The 15,955-nt window shown below is 35.4% G+C and overlaps 1 protein-coding gene across 4 annotated transcripts in view; it reads left to right on the top strand.

Annotated features, from left to right (window-relative positions):
- The window catches only part of NRDE2 (NRDE-2, necessary for RNA interference, domain containing), a 71,121-nt gene that overhangs the window by 37,881 nt on the left and 17,285 nt on the right, over window positions 1–15,955 (top strand). For 3 of the 4 annotated variants that reach the window (XM_074585493.1, XM_074585492.1, XM_074585491.1), the window contains 5 exons: window positions 6,304–6,412; window positions 8,432–8,656; window positions 10,742–10,891; window positions 12,380–12,842; window positions 13,032–13,434. In XM_074585493.1, the coding sequence (XP_074441594.1) occupies window positions 12,513–12,842; window positions 13,032–13,434 (733 nt within the window). In that variant the 5' untranslated portion in view covers window positions 6,304–6,412; window positions 8,432–8,656; window positions 10,742–10,891; window positions 12,380–12,512. Of the gene's footprint in view, window positions 1–6,303; window positions 6,413–8,428; window positions 8,657–10,741; window positions 10,892–12,379; window positions 12,843–13,031; window positions 13,435–15,955 lie in introns of all 4 variants that reach the window. The other variant, XM_074585489.1, reaches the window with a different exon arrangement.

The following is a 15,955-nucleotide window of genomic DNA, read 5'->3' as shown; positions in this document are numbered from 1 at the left end:
AGGCGTTACCCCGTGATGGCGTTGCAGCTGTTGATACTCTGTCTGCCAGTACAGAGATGTTGTAGCCACATGCAGGAGCCTTTCTGGTAATGACATGTGGTGCAGGGAACAGATAATAATAATATCGCAAATTATAGCCTCTAGGAAGAGGGGAGCTGCTCTGCCAGGCAGAGGTACAGTAAAATTCTCTAATAGTAAGATCTTGCATATATTTTAAAACTCTGGTAATTTTAGCCTTTAGGTTGGTTATGCGTAGTCTGTGTCACTGCAGACCACCTGTCTGGAAGATCAAATTACACAGAAAAAGATGTTAAGACTGACTTTTGGAACTAAAGTTCAGTTATTAACACTGTTTATGAGTTACATTTTGGTCTACTGGAAGATTTTTATTTTTTTTTGAGCATTATTGACAAAACTTTCAAGAACATAATTTGTTTGTTTTACGTTTTAGCCAATATTGTGCTTTGTTTTTATTTCAGTATAGTTATAAAAATTAAGTATTAACTTAGAACCATGTTTGTGGTGGCATATATCAAATTTCACACATTCAGCTTGTGAGAACTTGGGAACTTCACAGGCAACTTTGGTATCTCTCTGATAGATGACTCTCCTCAGAGCTGATATGAAGCCAAAGTCCATCATAATACAGAGATCATGGAGTATGTTATATTTAACATGATATGCAAAACTGAGCTGTCTTTTGCAGTCATTTAGGACTGCTTCATAATTTTACTGTGAAAGTTGAGGTAATAATGTAAATATGCTGACCGTATTTCATTACTTCAGACCACCTCTGTCTCTTACAAACCTTCCTAAACCATTTATAAATATAAGTGTTGCCTGAAACAGAAGTATTGCTGTACACTCTTCCTACCCTGCTAGATTGTGGAGTTGCAGCAGCCTCTAGAGTGTAAAGTAGTTTTGTATATGGTTTCTTACAATTATGTTGTCAAGCTTGACTATTTTTGGGTAGAAGATAAATTACAAATTTATCAGTAGCCATACTGAACAGAGCAGTGGTAATAATTAACCCTGCTGACAGTAGTAAGCATTATGCACAGCATTAGTTACAATCTGGACTATTCTATAGGTAAGGTGATGCAGTGATTTTTGCTGAAAACACATTTTCAGGATTCTGAGAGGCAACAAAAGGATCTACATAACTCGTAAAAATTGTCTCTGTAGACATGCACTGTAAATTTTATTTTTTTTTTTTCTTGGGAAGGTATAAAAAGAATGCCATTGGATTACTTCTACTGTTGTGCCCATGCATGTGGATAGTAGAGTAGAACAATAACAAGTACATGCATATTATCACAAAAGAAGTCTTATGTATTTTGTTCTTTAAGAATGTAAATCTGGTCTGAGAAAATGATAAACTTTTTAAACGTCTAACAAGAGAAAATAACAAAGAAATGAAAGATAGAGTTTTAAAGTGGGGACTGGATTTCGATGTTTGAAATGTTTGTATCCAGCTAACTGATTCACTGGAGATTATTTACAAGAAGTTTTGGACTTGCATGTTGTGTAATGGAAAAAATTGTTCAGTTCTTTCCAGAGTATTAGGTCAGTTTGATTAAATTGCTCAGAAAATACTGTAGTTGGAGAATTCTAAATATTTCCCTGGGGTATCCATAAAGGCATACTAACTGTGCTACAGGGGTTCGTTCTTGCAGTGTGATTCTTCAATGTTTTAAAAAGGCAATTTCATCTCATTTGCTCAGGTAGAACCAAGCTACAAGAACAGTCAGGGGATTAATGTTTATAACTCCATTTCTCAAGGTGAGTTTTCCTTGGAGGCCCTAAAACAATAATTTAAAATATAAAAAATAAACCTTATTCTGCTTGTGCTCACTGTTGTAATCATATTGCACCAAGTTAGTGACTTCACATCTGTAAGGGAATAAGATATACTTTCAGCTAAAGTTAAGTCAAAATGACATTTCGAAGTTTGTTTCTAATAGTTAATGGTGATAGTAGGCATTATTTTGCTATAGTTAAGACACATTTTTCTATGGAAATCGATTTCCTGCACGCTTGCTGTGCATTTGTCTGCCATCCTACTTAATATCTCTTTCTCCTCGGAAGTTTTAACCCTTTCAGTCAAATTTGTTGTGGTGGGAGAGAGAATTGGCAAAAGCAGAGGACGTCTCTCAAAATCCATATTTGCTTAGAAAAAAGAAACCTAGGTAAAGTGCCGCTGCTGATAGAGAGACTGTAATGTGAATTGAACTGCTAACCAGGATAGACGGGCTTGGCAATGAGCACATGTACATTAGCCAACTAATAAACATCTTTGGAGATCATAATCTGGCACAGCGCAGGCTGCCTTTTGCCCAGGGATATGGCAAAGTACTGTAGAAGGGTCCAGAGAACCCAGATAATTCCTGAAGCTGTGGTGACGGTGGAGGGTGTAAAGGATGGAGGACACAACTCAGAAGTCCAGGCTTCATCTTTTTGTGAGCTGCAGGATTAATTTGCTGGGAGCAGGGGGGTAATGAAAATTTTGCCAACTCTTTTTATTTAAGAATGTTATTCTGGTCTGAGAACAACCTTTTAAACACAGAAATATAAAGATAACTGTTTTCCACTCTTCCAGTTCAGGTGTAGCCTCTTTTGTTTAAAGTTGTGTTTTGTGCCTCAGGGAAGTTTATATGCTTGGTCAGCCCCATGTTTTATTGTGTATTCTAAAACAGCTGGAGCTTTACTGCTTGCTTTCTTTATTTTCTTCTCTGTTCATTTTGTCGATGTGATCAATAATGCCACTTCAAAAAAAGAGATGTATCAGTTGATTTATATTTTTCAGTTCTTAAGACTGAAGCTCTTAGTGCTGCTAAGGATCTGTATCTCCATTTGGAAGTTATTTGGCACTGTAGTGCCATAAGGCTCAGGGTTATAAAATCTAGCATGCCAGTTTTCTGCAAACATTTTTTTCGGAATTTGGGCTGGTCTGTATCTAAGGTGTTTACAGTGATGAATAATATTAAAAAATGCATTTTCTGCGTTAATCTTTGGAGAACCTGATATTACGTCCTTGAAATCAACGAAAAGCCTGTTCTGATGTGTAGAGCATTTTAAAAGACCTTAGATCAAGATCTTGAAAGTTAAACATCTTGGCCTTTTTTCCTAATGGTCTGAATATTGTAAGTCTTGAATTCTGAATTTTGCCATCAACAGCTCTTTATGACTGAAGGCAAATGAGTTCATTCTGCCCTCAAACTTACTTTTTAAAAAAACATAACCCAATGCTTTATTGCATCGTGAGTATTAGTATTGATATATTTCAAGTGATTTTTGAGCCACAATTCTTCATTCAAATCAGTACGGAACTACCTTACAATAAATTTATTTCCACCAAAAATAATACCAGTACATGATTTATTATGCATTACAAAGTGAAACAATAATTTATTTAAAAACAAAAAAAGTAGCTCAAAGGCGACAGAGAATATCTTTGTGCCTGAAGTATGTTATTTGAGATCAGATCTGGCCCAAGATAAATTAGGTAAGTTTTGTATATCTTTGTAACAGATATAATAATTTTAAGGAGATCTGTCTGGCTAATAAGTTACAGTTTTTTGCTGTTATGTGATACATCTTTACACTAGAGACTCTGCTAACCAGTGCATTTTTCTGTTTTGTTAAGTGCATCTGGGTAATACAACTCAAATCAAAACAAAGATGTATTTTTTTTTGAGGGAATTAAATGTCTCCTTTATTTCTGTAAGTATATAAAAGGCTTTATGCACAGTTTAGTTGCATTTATTGAAATCTGGAGTGCTCTGGGCCATTGTGCTTTCTCTGAATTTGTCTGTGTTCAAGGAAGACCAGTGGAAAAACATTGTAGGGTTGCAGTTTGCTCCTGCATTCCTTTACACCCTGTCTTCATTACCAAAATGAACAGAAATGATTGAATGTAAGGAAGATAATTTTTAAAATCAATGTCATATTTAATAAATATACCTCAAAAATCTCAGGTATGAAGCGGCACTTGGTGCATTGCCTGACATATATTGAATTATTAACTGCAATTTGGTTATGCAGTTATCAAGTGTATGGATTTATTTAACTCCTGTGTGTTTTAAATATGTGATGGTGACAGAATTATCCATGAGAAACATTTTGGTATTTCACGGAATATACTAAATACAATTCTTCTAAGAAGTAATTCTGATTTTAGGTTTGTTCTTAACATACCTCTTACAAGATCGAAATAAGAAATTAACTTATTGTTACACAGCACTTTATTCCCCAGCAGGGGGAATAATTATTTTGATAGGTGAGTTAAATGTTTCTTGGATATTATCCAGCATAAATCTTTCTCATTTAAGTTCACCAAAGGTTTTGGAATAATGCTTTGTGGTAGATCTACAGTTTTACAGTCATAGGCACATACTTAAAATGAAGGTGTTTGTGCCAGGGTGGATTAATTTAAATTAAATAGTAGATTTTAATCATATTTTAAATAGGCATGTAAAGATCACAGGTTTAAGGTTTCAATTTTTATTCTAATTTTACATTAATATATCCTGAGTATTTTCCTGGAAAGAAAAAAAAAAATATCGCATGTTCATTTGCAGCAAAGTAGGGTAGTGTATTTGCCTTAGGTTTGGTGATTCTGATTGCCAGGCGGAAGGTTACAATAATACGCATATATATTATATATCTGAATTTTTATTTTTTCAGTCTACATCTTACGTCTTGGTGAGCCGGGCAATGGTGTATGGCGGTGTTCTGCAGAGTATTGGTTGGGATGCTGGTGGGAAGTGTGACTTGGTCTTGAGATTGCCATGAACCCTGGGTTCTCCTCTGCGCAGAGGAGAATCGTGGGTTCTTCTCTGTGCAGCAGTTCAAGGAACCACTGGGGACGGTGTCCCTGCCCACGGGGCCTTGGGTCTTTGGTAGCAGGGGCAGTCTTGTGGGAAATGGGAACTGGAGCTTTCCTTGATGGTATGTACTACTTGACAAGTTTAACTTAGGTTAACGAACTGTTTTGCAGCCTGCTCCGTTTTGTGGACAACAATTCAGGCATGTGAGAAGGAATAAAGAATTTTGGTGTGAAGAGCTATTTCTGAAAGAAATACTTTAGAAAGAGGAGAGATGTATGGCTTGGCAGACAATGAGTTCATGCTATTTAAGGATTAGAGGTCAGTGTAGTCAAAAGCACAAAGGCAAGAGTGTGACAGGAAGAACACTGAGGCAAAAGTGGTTGTAAAGAGCATGGAGAACAGGCAGGGAGACCAAATTTCTTCCATCCTCCTTGTTATCTCTTGTGGTCTGGCACCGGAGAGGCTGATGTTAAATTCTGTGCTTATGTGAAATAATGTTTGTTGCTTAATATGTTAGAAAATTTCACATATTTAAAAGAATTCTATAAATGAAATCTCTATGAAAATCGTTAGAGAAGTTTTAATACCAGTAAAATTATGGCAGAAAATTCCCCCTCCACGTACTGTCAGTATCTGATCTTATCTGATGACTGAAATGGCTGAGGTCTAGATGCAAAATGCTTAATGCTGACTAATATATCAAAATTAGCATCAATTAGCCTTTTTTCACACTATTTAAAAGTCTAGTGGTATTTTGGTGGTTAGATAATTGAGAATCCAGTGACACGTTTTGACCTTGTGTAAGACGCTTGAGTATTCTTATTGGTAATGTGTATCCCTATCAATAAAATTTTGTTAAAAATATTTTCCATACACTGAGTAAAGTACATTTTTGTAAGTTTGCGTAAGTTGTATTGCATTCATTAACTACACCTTTCATTTAATTATGCCCTTCTGTAATTTTTTCCAATTTTACTATTTAAATATGTAAATATTATATATTGTATATAGTAATTATCATTAATATATACAAAATATGTGAAAATACATTGAAGATCTTACATAATTATGCATATATAACATATAGTTATACAACATAAATATATAAAGTTAGAATTTTTACATGGTAAAAATTAATAGTGGACAGATTTGGTTTTTTTTAAAGTATATAGCAGTGTATGAAATGTATTACCTGCTTTCAGTATGAACTTTTAAGTATTATTGTATAGTGGGTTTTTTTGAAGCTTAGGTTGATTTCAGGGGAAGATTCCAGCTCCTAAATATTTTACCTCATTACAACCTAGTGTTCTGCTGAATGGAAATTTCATGGACTGCTTTCCAATATGCTCAATTATCACACATGACTTAGTGACATTTGCTGTGAATTTGGCTGTCTGCTGGCTAGATTAACCCCCAAATTTAAAAAACACAACATGCTAATTTGTACTGATCTCACACTTTTCTTTACCTGCAGAATTGGACTGGCTTAGTAACCCAAGCTTCTCTACGGAAGATGCACTATTACTGCATCAGCGCACTACAGAAGTTGCAAATCTCATCCCGGAAAAATCACCACTAATAAGGTAGAATATACTTCAGTATCTTTTAAAATAGCCTCTTTCTTTTGTCCTGCTTCTCTTTTGTTACGTGAGACCAAAATCGGGAGCTTTTAGGGCTGCTTTTTATTCCCCTGTTCAGTATTTAAAAAGGCCTGAACTGAGTCATATATAAAAGTATGAATAATGCTTCCCTGTCCTTTAACTTAAAATAATGAGAAATTATACTTATGCAATTACATTCCCATTTTCTTTTTCTCACAGCTGCATTTAAATCATTGTTATTTCGGAATGGAAAGGGAACTGAGTGATCATGATTCTTCATTAGTTTTTGAATGTCCTAAGTGACCCTTGAAATAATGTAAAGATTAAGCATCATCTTTGTGATTTCTCTGTGAAAACCAGTTCAATCAGCCAATTCACAGTTGAGTTTTTTACTCTTTAAAAACTCATTGAAGATGTGAATTAATGAAATATTACTTGTATCAAGTTGTGCGGCTGTGTAGAACATGCTGATCACTGAAGTGGGTGATTATATTCTTTTACAAAAGTGAGTTTTAAGCAACCACGTTTGCTGAAGAACTAGTTTTAATAGGTTCACTAGAATAGTTGCTATACTTGGCGTATCTACAGTATAACTAGCACTTAATAATTAATGGAATCAAGTTGCAGTTGCCAAGTTCAAAAACTTAGTTACTTTTAATTTGATACAAGCTCCTGTATTGACAATGACTGGTGGTGGTTATGATAGAGAATGTCTTTATAAAAACAGTCACAGCTGAATATCTGTTTTTGTATACTTACTCTTACATTTACATGTATTGTGTGGGTGAAATACGATCACTGTTCTGTTTATCAGTCATATATTCTGCTTATATTTCTTCAAATCTTTTCAAGACTTAATTGTCATAAAACTAAGGAATTTACAAATTACCATTCAAATAGAATGACATAGTAAACCTACCATATTTAATTAATCTTTGAAAAAGAATTTGTCAAAAAATAATGTACAGGGAAATGTTCGATCTTTTTGCCTATTACTAGGGTACATTCTCAGTTCAATAAAAACTAATTACTTCAACGTAGCTGCTGGGTTTTTGGGATTCTGGGGTTGTTTTGCTTTGGGGGAGTGTGTGTGTTTGTTTTAAAGGTCTGCTAATGGTTCTCCCATGGCTTCTATTTTCTTAGTGCCCTTAAATAAGTTGTGTAAGGGTTGGTTTTTTTGAGGTGCCTTGCTTCTGAAATACATTTTCTTTTATTGGCGTATTAGGAATACCGAGACTTGTCACTCCTTTCCCTTATTGAAAGATTCCAGAAAAACTGCTTAAAAAGAGCTTGTGCTTTAATTAAGGGTTAGAGAAGACCTCCGTTATTTCAGTTGATTATTAAATGTGGCAGTGTATGTAGTATGTACAATGATATGCACGTGCTTTACCAAAACTATCAGTCCTTTGTGTGATCTGTCAGTAAGTCAGTTATTTGTTTCATGTAGTGTTTCTTACTACATTTTATTATATGATAACATTAATTCAGTAGTCATCAAAAATTGTTCTTTGATTGGTGAGATTTGAATTTATAATCTGGGAGTGATTTTAAAAGTATGGTTTTGATATTTCTTGTGTAAATCATAAAGATACGTGGAAAAATGTGCAGACTTTTTTCTTTTGCGGGTCACCCGGAAAGGTTTCATGTCCCTTTAGCTTGTCTTAAATCGTCTTGGCAAAGTTAGGAAATTTTATCAGCTCAGCCATCTTATTTAATTTGATGATGATAACGGATATTTATACAGATCACACATCAGAATGCCTTTGACAATTAAAACTTTTAAGACTGGTCGTCAGTAATGCCAGCAGCTGAAAAAATAAATGCAGTTGTTTAATGCAGATTTATATCACTTTCATTCTGTGTGTTGCTGCTAACTCTACTCTGCAAAACTAGAGGGAGAATAAAGGTAAAGGGTAAAACGATTCTGAACTTTATTATGGTTGTATTTCTTTACATTAGATGCATAGGGGTATATAGATATATATGCTTGTTTTCAAGCAGGACTACTTCAAGATCAGAGTTGTCAGGGGAAAGTGATACAGATGAGAGTCTGAAACAGTCAAGTAAGAAAAGGAAAAAGAAAAAGAAAAAACATCACCACTATAAGAAGACAAAAAAGAAAACCAAAGGGGACTCCAGTAGCAGTGAATCGGACCTGGACACTAAGAACATCAAGGACAAAGCCACAGGAAGTGGCAGAAATCACGAAAAGGAAGCAGCAGCAAAGTATGTATTTATTAATACTATGCAAGATGTAAATTCATTGTGTTCCTGGAGCTGTCTTTTCAACTTTATGAATGAAATTCTTACTACTGGTGGGTCATTTTTTTCTGAGCTGTATATGACTAAACCTGCATTCAAAGCAATGAAAATAGAATTAGAACCACTTGTTTAATCTTATCTGAAAAACTGTGACTAAAACATTCTGTGAAGTAGTGTTCTGCAGAACAAAGCATGGTATGGTGATAATGAAATATATTTTTAAAAGCATGTGGAGGCTTATGTTGAATTTTTGTAAGCATCTTGTTTCTGTTCAAGGTTCGCTTTTGGGAGATCTTGGAGAGGGATTGCATTAAACATTATTCTTAATTAGTGCAAAAGTCTTAATATACAGCTGTGTTTGCCTTGTAATATAACTTCCTCCTCAGAGTTAACTTTGCCCTTTTTTCATATTAAGACAAAGTTTCTTGAACAATTTCACATTTCTTTTATGTCCAGCCATGTATTGCTCAATGCTGTGTGCTTCATACTTCTTCCTTATGGTACACCTAGATGGGTATTTGAACAATTGAAAATGTTTTGCGAGATCTTTTTTGTTAATTCCAGGAGCTCTAAAGTACTGTGTAATTAGTGGAGGTGTCATTTTTTTTATGGAAAAATAAAATAGGTATCTAGTGACTAGCGTGATATTTAAGCAGTAAAAGAGGTTCTGTGAATGTACTGAGTGTTCAAGTTTGGCATACCTAGCTGTGCTTTTCTCAGTCTGTTGGGTTTTGATCATTTAATTCAAAGTGGCCCAATCTAACTGGCTGTGTAAGTCACCTTTCCGTGTTTCTCAACATGTTTGCTAGTTTGATTCCCTAGTTCCTGTTTTTTTTCTTTAGCATCAGCAGCTCTGGCTCTAATTCACAGCACTTGCAGCTGCTCCTGGGACAGAGTGAGGATTTGGTGACATTGAGGAATTGTTGTTACAGCTGTCCAGGCAGTCCTTGACTTCCTCCAATTTACTAATTTTCCCAAGGCAGATTAACCAGGAGCTGAGAGCAGAAGCGTGTGGGCATGTGTCTATGCCAAGGGATCTTAACATTGTTTCCCTTTGGAAGAATGGCAGTGATACTGGAGGTATTCTCTGATGCCTCTAACCACACTCACCTTCCGTATGAAGACTGTTGTTGGCTTGTGTTGGCTAAGGCTTACTTGGCTGTGAGGAAGCACAATAAAAATCATTGGGATGCTAAGACCATTGTGCTCTGCCCAGTCACTCTTGTGTTTGCTGGGAGGGTGTCTGGGCTGGATGGAATGGGCTTATGTGCTGAACCTGGTTCATCAGCTGTTTGCTGTACTGGGCCAACCAGCCAGTGCTTTGCCCGAATGAAAAGGTTGAAGTTCTTTCAGGATCTCTATTTTCACTTCTTTCCATAAATTGTTGGTAGTGAGAGAATATTGAGTTTTCAGGAGACTGGTTTTGAAACCTGAACCACAAAATCGCTCTAAATGCAATAGGTCTTGTGAAATTTTACAAAGCTTCTCAAGACCGTAAAACTCATTTACTAGGTTATGTATGAATTCAGATTGGAAGTTCATAGTTGTCTACAGTTTGGAGGCACATGGCAATTTCCACTTAAGTATATTTGTATAACTGCAATTCATAAACCACTTTGCACACTGTTTTATCAAATGCATGGGTATAATTACAGCTAATCAACATAATCCTTTTAAAGATCATCCTCTTTTTCTTAATTGTAGCATCTTTACTAAAACAAAAGTAAATTTTAACTGTAGTAATATATGGCTTTCAGATTATGGTTTGCCAAGCAATTGTTTGGTTAGATCTGGTTGTTACCTTCCGTAGTCCTAAATGCAACTTTTGCAAGCGCGAGGAGTGTTTGTGTTTTGTTTCGATAGTCCTATTAGTGTATTTGTAATTACTTTTTTCCAAGTGTGTGACTGACTTTGCAATAATGGATCAGGTACCATGACTTTGAGTAGATTAAATTATCATGAACTACAGAAATGCAATGTTTCCTGGGTTTTGTAAATGCTGAATACGTGCACAAATGTTTAGAATATACTACTTCTCCTTTTCTTCAGTCTAGATAAGAAAACATCAAATCTTGCCAGCCATCGCTTTGTTTGGCTTGATGATATCCAGGCTTTCACAGCAGAAACCTACAGAATAGACAAGAAACCAGACCCTGCAAACTGGACCTACAAATCTCTGTATCGAGGGGACATAGCAAGGTACAATGTGTTGGTTTCTATTGGTATTCAAACTATCACAGAATCACTATCTCAAGATTCATTAACTTGAGTTTGGCTCTGAAATTTTTATGTAGAAGATAAGAAAATAAGATAAGTGAATAGTTGATTTCAAAATTTGACTTTGCGTTGGGCAGAAATATTTTAAGAGGGCAAAAGATGCCATGAAATAATGGGGGAAAAAAGTGCATTATTTTCATTTTTTCTAAAAACATTCTCTGTATAGTGGACTGCAGGCATGTGAACTTTTAGAACTGTCATCCGGAGGTGGCAGCATGGGGGAGATTCAAAAGCATGGTTTTAAGGTCAGAAATCTTGGATTCTGTTGTAGATGATCTTTGGGCGAGTGCCCTTTTTGATCTCTGTTCTGTTTCTGTGTCTGAAAGGGAAATGAAGGTACTGATTAATTCGTAGTAGATTTGTCAAGAGGTTTACTTACTTGGGTAGTTTGATATCCTTGCAAAAAAAATTTACAGGTACTTTCTTAGCACACAGATTCTGTCTTAGATCACCCAGACATAGTGCCAAAGGGTATCTGTCTTATGCGTTGCTACATTTCAAATGAGTATTGATGAAATTGCATATCCAACATCCTTTGTGGGTTACTGGTACTATGATGACCCTTCGGAACATTTTCCTGCATTAACGGAGAATTTAAAGGAACTTACACTGAGCTCATGCATTATGTATGTACACTCACTTGTTGATGTTCTCAAGGAAAACTGTTTACAATATATAAAAAGTAATTATTTGTGGAGGAGGGAGGATTTATGGTTTTTATTTTTGTAGTGTTTAAATGTTTGCAGTAAAATTGCCTGGTTACAATTCATTCCAATTTTCTGCCACCTTTGGATTCTCAGACATTGTTTGAGATGAAAAGTGTTATTTTAACATTGCGCGTCACTCTGCCACTGAAATTGCATTCTTGGTCATATTTTAAGATGGTATTTTCTTAATCAATAGGATTATTGTGGCCTTTATGAACCTGGCCTCTCTTTCCTCTCCCTCAGCTCCTCCCCGCCCACTTCTTGGCATATAAAATGTATAGAGGCTTAGGGATACAGAAAGATATTATTAGACTAAACCACTGGTTTCTGATTTTTGAGTTTCACATAATCTAATCTAAATAGCCTTAAATGATGCTGTCTGTTGTTCTTACTCCGAGTTTGTCTACGTGGCTTAAAATGATAGGGGGAAAAATAATTTTTCTTCTGCTGAGTATGAAAGATACTGTTGAACTCAGAGGAGGCTTAGTATGATAACAAAAGTTGTGATGGCACTGAAAAAATGTAGAAATTGAAGCCTTAATTAAGGAGAAAGTTATGAAGTTCTTCCACTTTTGAAGGTCTGCCCATACATTATTTGGGTCAGTTTGAATTAAAGTACTTCTTCCATGCATTATTTCAAAAATGGAGGTATCTTTTCAAACGTTTATTTTGAAAGATATTTAATTTTATTTTTCCTTCTAAGATATAAGAGGAGAGGAGAGTCCTGTCTTGGAATAGATGCAAAGAAACAGTGTATAACTTGGGACACTTCTGCATCAAAAAAGAAGCAATTACAGAGGCGACCTGAGCGCTACTTCACAAAGAACAATGTGAAGATGCTGAACACAGATGGGATTCCTGTTTGCAATAAAAGTTCTCCGTCTGACTCAACTGCTTTTATACCAGTTTTCCAAATGGAAACTGATGATTTTTCTGACACAACGGAGGTAAATCCTCTTGGGATTTATGATCCATCAACTACAGGGTGGCTACAAGGAAAAGAGTGCAAGGGTGCAGAACATGAGCCCGTAAATACGCAGCAAACAATGCAAAAGCCTGGGATAAACATTAACTCCATTCTAATGACAAAAGTGGAAGAACATAACAAGAAAGTTAGAGAAAACCCAAGAGATATTAATGCATGGATGGAATTTGTTTCTTTTCAGGTATGTTTTCTGATAGACCTGGTTGCTTGTTGTAAGTAATAAATAGGTGAGCATTATATGTTTAGGACTAAATATCTTCTGCTGGTAAAGAAGGAGCAGTTAATTCATCTTCATAAATGTCAGCATTTTTCTCGTGATTCTGGTGCTGATTCTTCCTAATGTTGTCATGATTTCTCTTTTTGTTTTAAGGATGAATTAATGAGAGGACCTAGCCCTTACGCCAGTAAGGGAGAGCAAGAAGTAAGAAGAAAATCACTGAAGTTAATATTAGAAAAGAAACTGGCTATTTTAGAGAGGGCAATTGAAAGCAATCCAAGTAATGTTGATCTGAAACTCGCCAGGTTGAAGCTTTGCACAGAATTCTGGGAACCACCAGCTTTGATCAAAGAATGGCAGAAGCTAATTTTCTTACATCCCAATAATCCAGAACTGTGGAAGAAATATCTCCTGTTCTGTCAAAGTCAGTTTACTACGTTTTCTGTTTCAAAAATCAATAGCCTCTATGGAAAATGTTTGACTACGTTGGCAGCTGTACAGGACGGCAGCATGGTATCACATCCTCTCCTGCCTGGTACAGAAGAAGCTATGCTAGGTAAGGTTCTTTCTGTTTCATGTCATGGTCAGAATGGTCTTCATAGGAGCTGACTACATTCTCTGTAAGAATAGACTTTCCTGTGTATTGCAGGAAATTTTTATTCTCTTCAAAATGCCTGGCATCCTCATCTCTTAGCTGAGAATTAAAGCAGATATTCCAACCAAATATGGGTATAGCAGATGCGTTTCTTCCCCAGGGGAGTTTGTGATATAACATCCAGTAAGGTCTAATGTGCTTGAGTGGTTTACAGTACAAATGTCAAGGCTGGAGAATTGCAGCCAACAGCCGAAAGATGTGCTTTTATCTTTGAAAAATGTTTATTAACAAACAGAAAAAAAAAAAGTTGGCTTGTTTAAAAAACCAATTATCTCTTGTTCAAAAGTTTTATAGTTAATCCAGAAAAGAGAAGGGACATGGGAATTCTGATGTGAAATTTTCTTGAGCATCCCAGTTCTTAGATGGAGAATTCTAAACTGTGATACCACTGGATCATGCCTTTTGTATTTATTGTATGCATATAACTACCACTTATAATTTATTATATAATTACCCCTGGAAGGAAAATTAGTCAGATGGTTAGGATGCTGGACTAGATCCAGGGAAGAAACGAGTTCATGCTCAGTTCTGGTATGGGCTTTAAATTTATTTGGAGCTAAATGACTTAACCTATCCCATTTGAATTTTACTTCTCTACCTTGGAGAGTCATTGTGATTATTAATCTATGAATACACTGAGGAGGGGGAAATACTACTGTCACCATGAATATCTTTGTTGTTTGGTTGTTGTTTTTTTCATTTAAAAATTTGTTTTAAGTTTGTTTTAAGTCTAGAGGAGACTATTATGAAGCAGTCCACGTTTCTTCATATGTGTCATAGGCCAAGGAACCTCTATTTTTATTCAAGTCCTGCAATTGCTGTTTGAGCAATGATGCTATGTTTATGCAATATCCAATCTGGACTTACAGATCAAGATTCTGGCTTACAAATTGATTTCAGTTATTCAGATGTCTTATGGTCTTCAGTTAATTCATCTTGGATCAAGCACTCGAAAAAGTGCTGTGAAGGAAAAATCCTGTGCTGGCAGGTGGATATTGTACTGCCTGATAGTTTGTATTTGCTTCTGCTGTCTCTGATTTCCAACTGTTCAGTCACTTTGTACACAAACCACAATGAATGTTTTTCATGAAAAATATATTAAGACTATAATGATTTGTTTATGAATGCTGTTGAAGGGTTTGGGTTTTGGTTTGGTGTCTTTCCCTCTTTGGAATTCAAATGATCGGAGTCGAGAAATTTCCAGTGGGGAGACTTCTTGATCTGAGATTTTTTTTTTTTTTTTAAGAGACTCAACTATCTAATTCTTGGGTTGAATTTGAACTGACAGTGTACTTATTAGGGAGATTACCAAGTTGTTCATTAAGATAAATATACAAAGAGTTTCACAAATTAATTATGAGGTGCGTGGCAGTGTAGGTGTATGGTAGGCCTGTATCTTCAACCTTTGACCTTTGCTAATGACAAAGTGTAAGAGCTAATTTTAAATAGTGGTGGATTATGCCATCTAGTGTTCAGTTCAGTACACAGTACTATCTGCTTGGAAATAAGTGGGTGGTTTTTTAAACATGAAATTTAAGAAAGGTTAAAATCTATTTAAAATTATAGATCAGTTTTTACATAAATTTTGAGATAGCAATTTGTAATATTTTAATTTTACTAGAATCTGCTAATGTAAAGCAAATGAAGGCAAGCATTCTCAAATTTTGCTGTGGAAAGGGAGTCCTGTCTTTCAAATTATACCTACTTGCTGGGGAGAAACGTCCTTATCTTTTAGGTCAGTTCAGCTGCAGAAGTGTCTTAGCATCAAGGACTGAATTAAATATGTATTCATGTGGTTTTCAGATTTTCGCCACAAAGAAAATGCTGATCTTTGCATTTCTTCAAATATAGTTGGGGTTTTTTTGTCATGCCGAAAATCTTACGCTGTAATTTATTTTTGTTTCCAGTTTGACAGCAAGTCCTGGTGAGATATTCTCTACCTTCAGACTATTTTAATCAAACTTCCTCTGTTTGAAGCTGAGAAACTAGGAAAGGACAACTTTTTCAGTGTCATTTAGATACCAAAATTGATGAAAAAAGTGCCTAAATTGGTTAAAATACTTTGGAAGGCTCTATTATATACTTAAACATACTTTTTTGTTGTTTAAATATCTTCAGAAATCTCAGAGTCTTTATTATCAGAAACAATCATTGACTGTGTGGGAAAAATCAGATGAAATGCCTAGTTTGTGTGTTCTAGTTGAATTCAAATTTTTACGTGTGCTCGTCGGATGTAAATCAAAATACAAGAAAAAGGAGTAAATCATTTGCTACTTAGTATTAAAAACTAAGATGATCATTAGAAGCAATTGATGCGAACCTATGTTGTTACCCATGTGTGTATCTAGGCACTTAGATATTTTGATTGTGTAAAACCCTCCAAAGCCAATGCATTTAGTGAAGAAATAATAGTTCTTGAAGA

This window comes from Larus michahellis, chromosome 4 (assembly GCF_964199755.1).
Source record: "Larus michahellis chromosome 4, bLarMic1.1, whole genome shotgun sequence".
NCBI lineage: Eukaryota > Metazoa > Chordata > Aves > Charadriiformes > Laridae > Larus > Larus michahellis.
The sequence above is the reverse complement of the archived record's forward strand: the minus strand, read 5'-3'. Positions and strand labels throughout refer to the sequence as shown.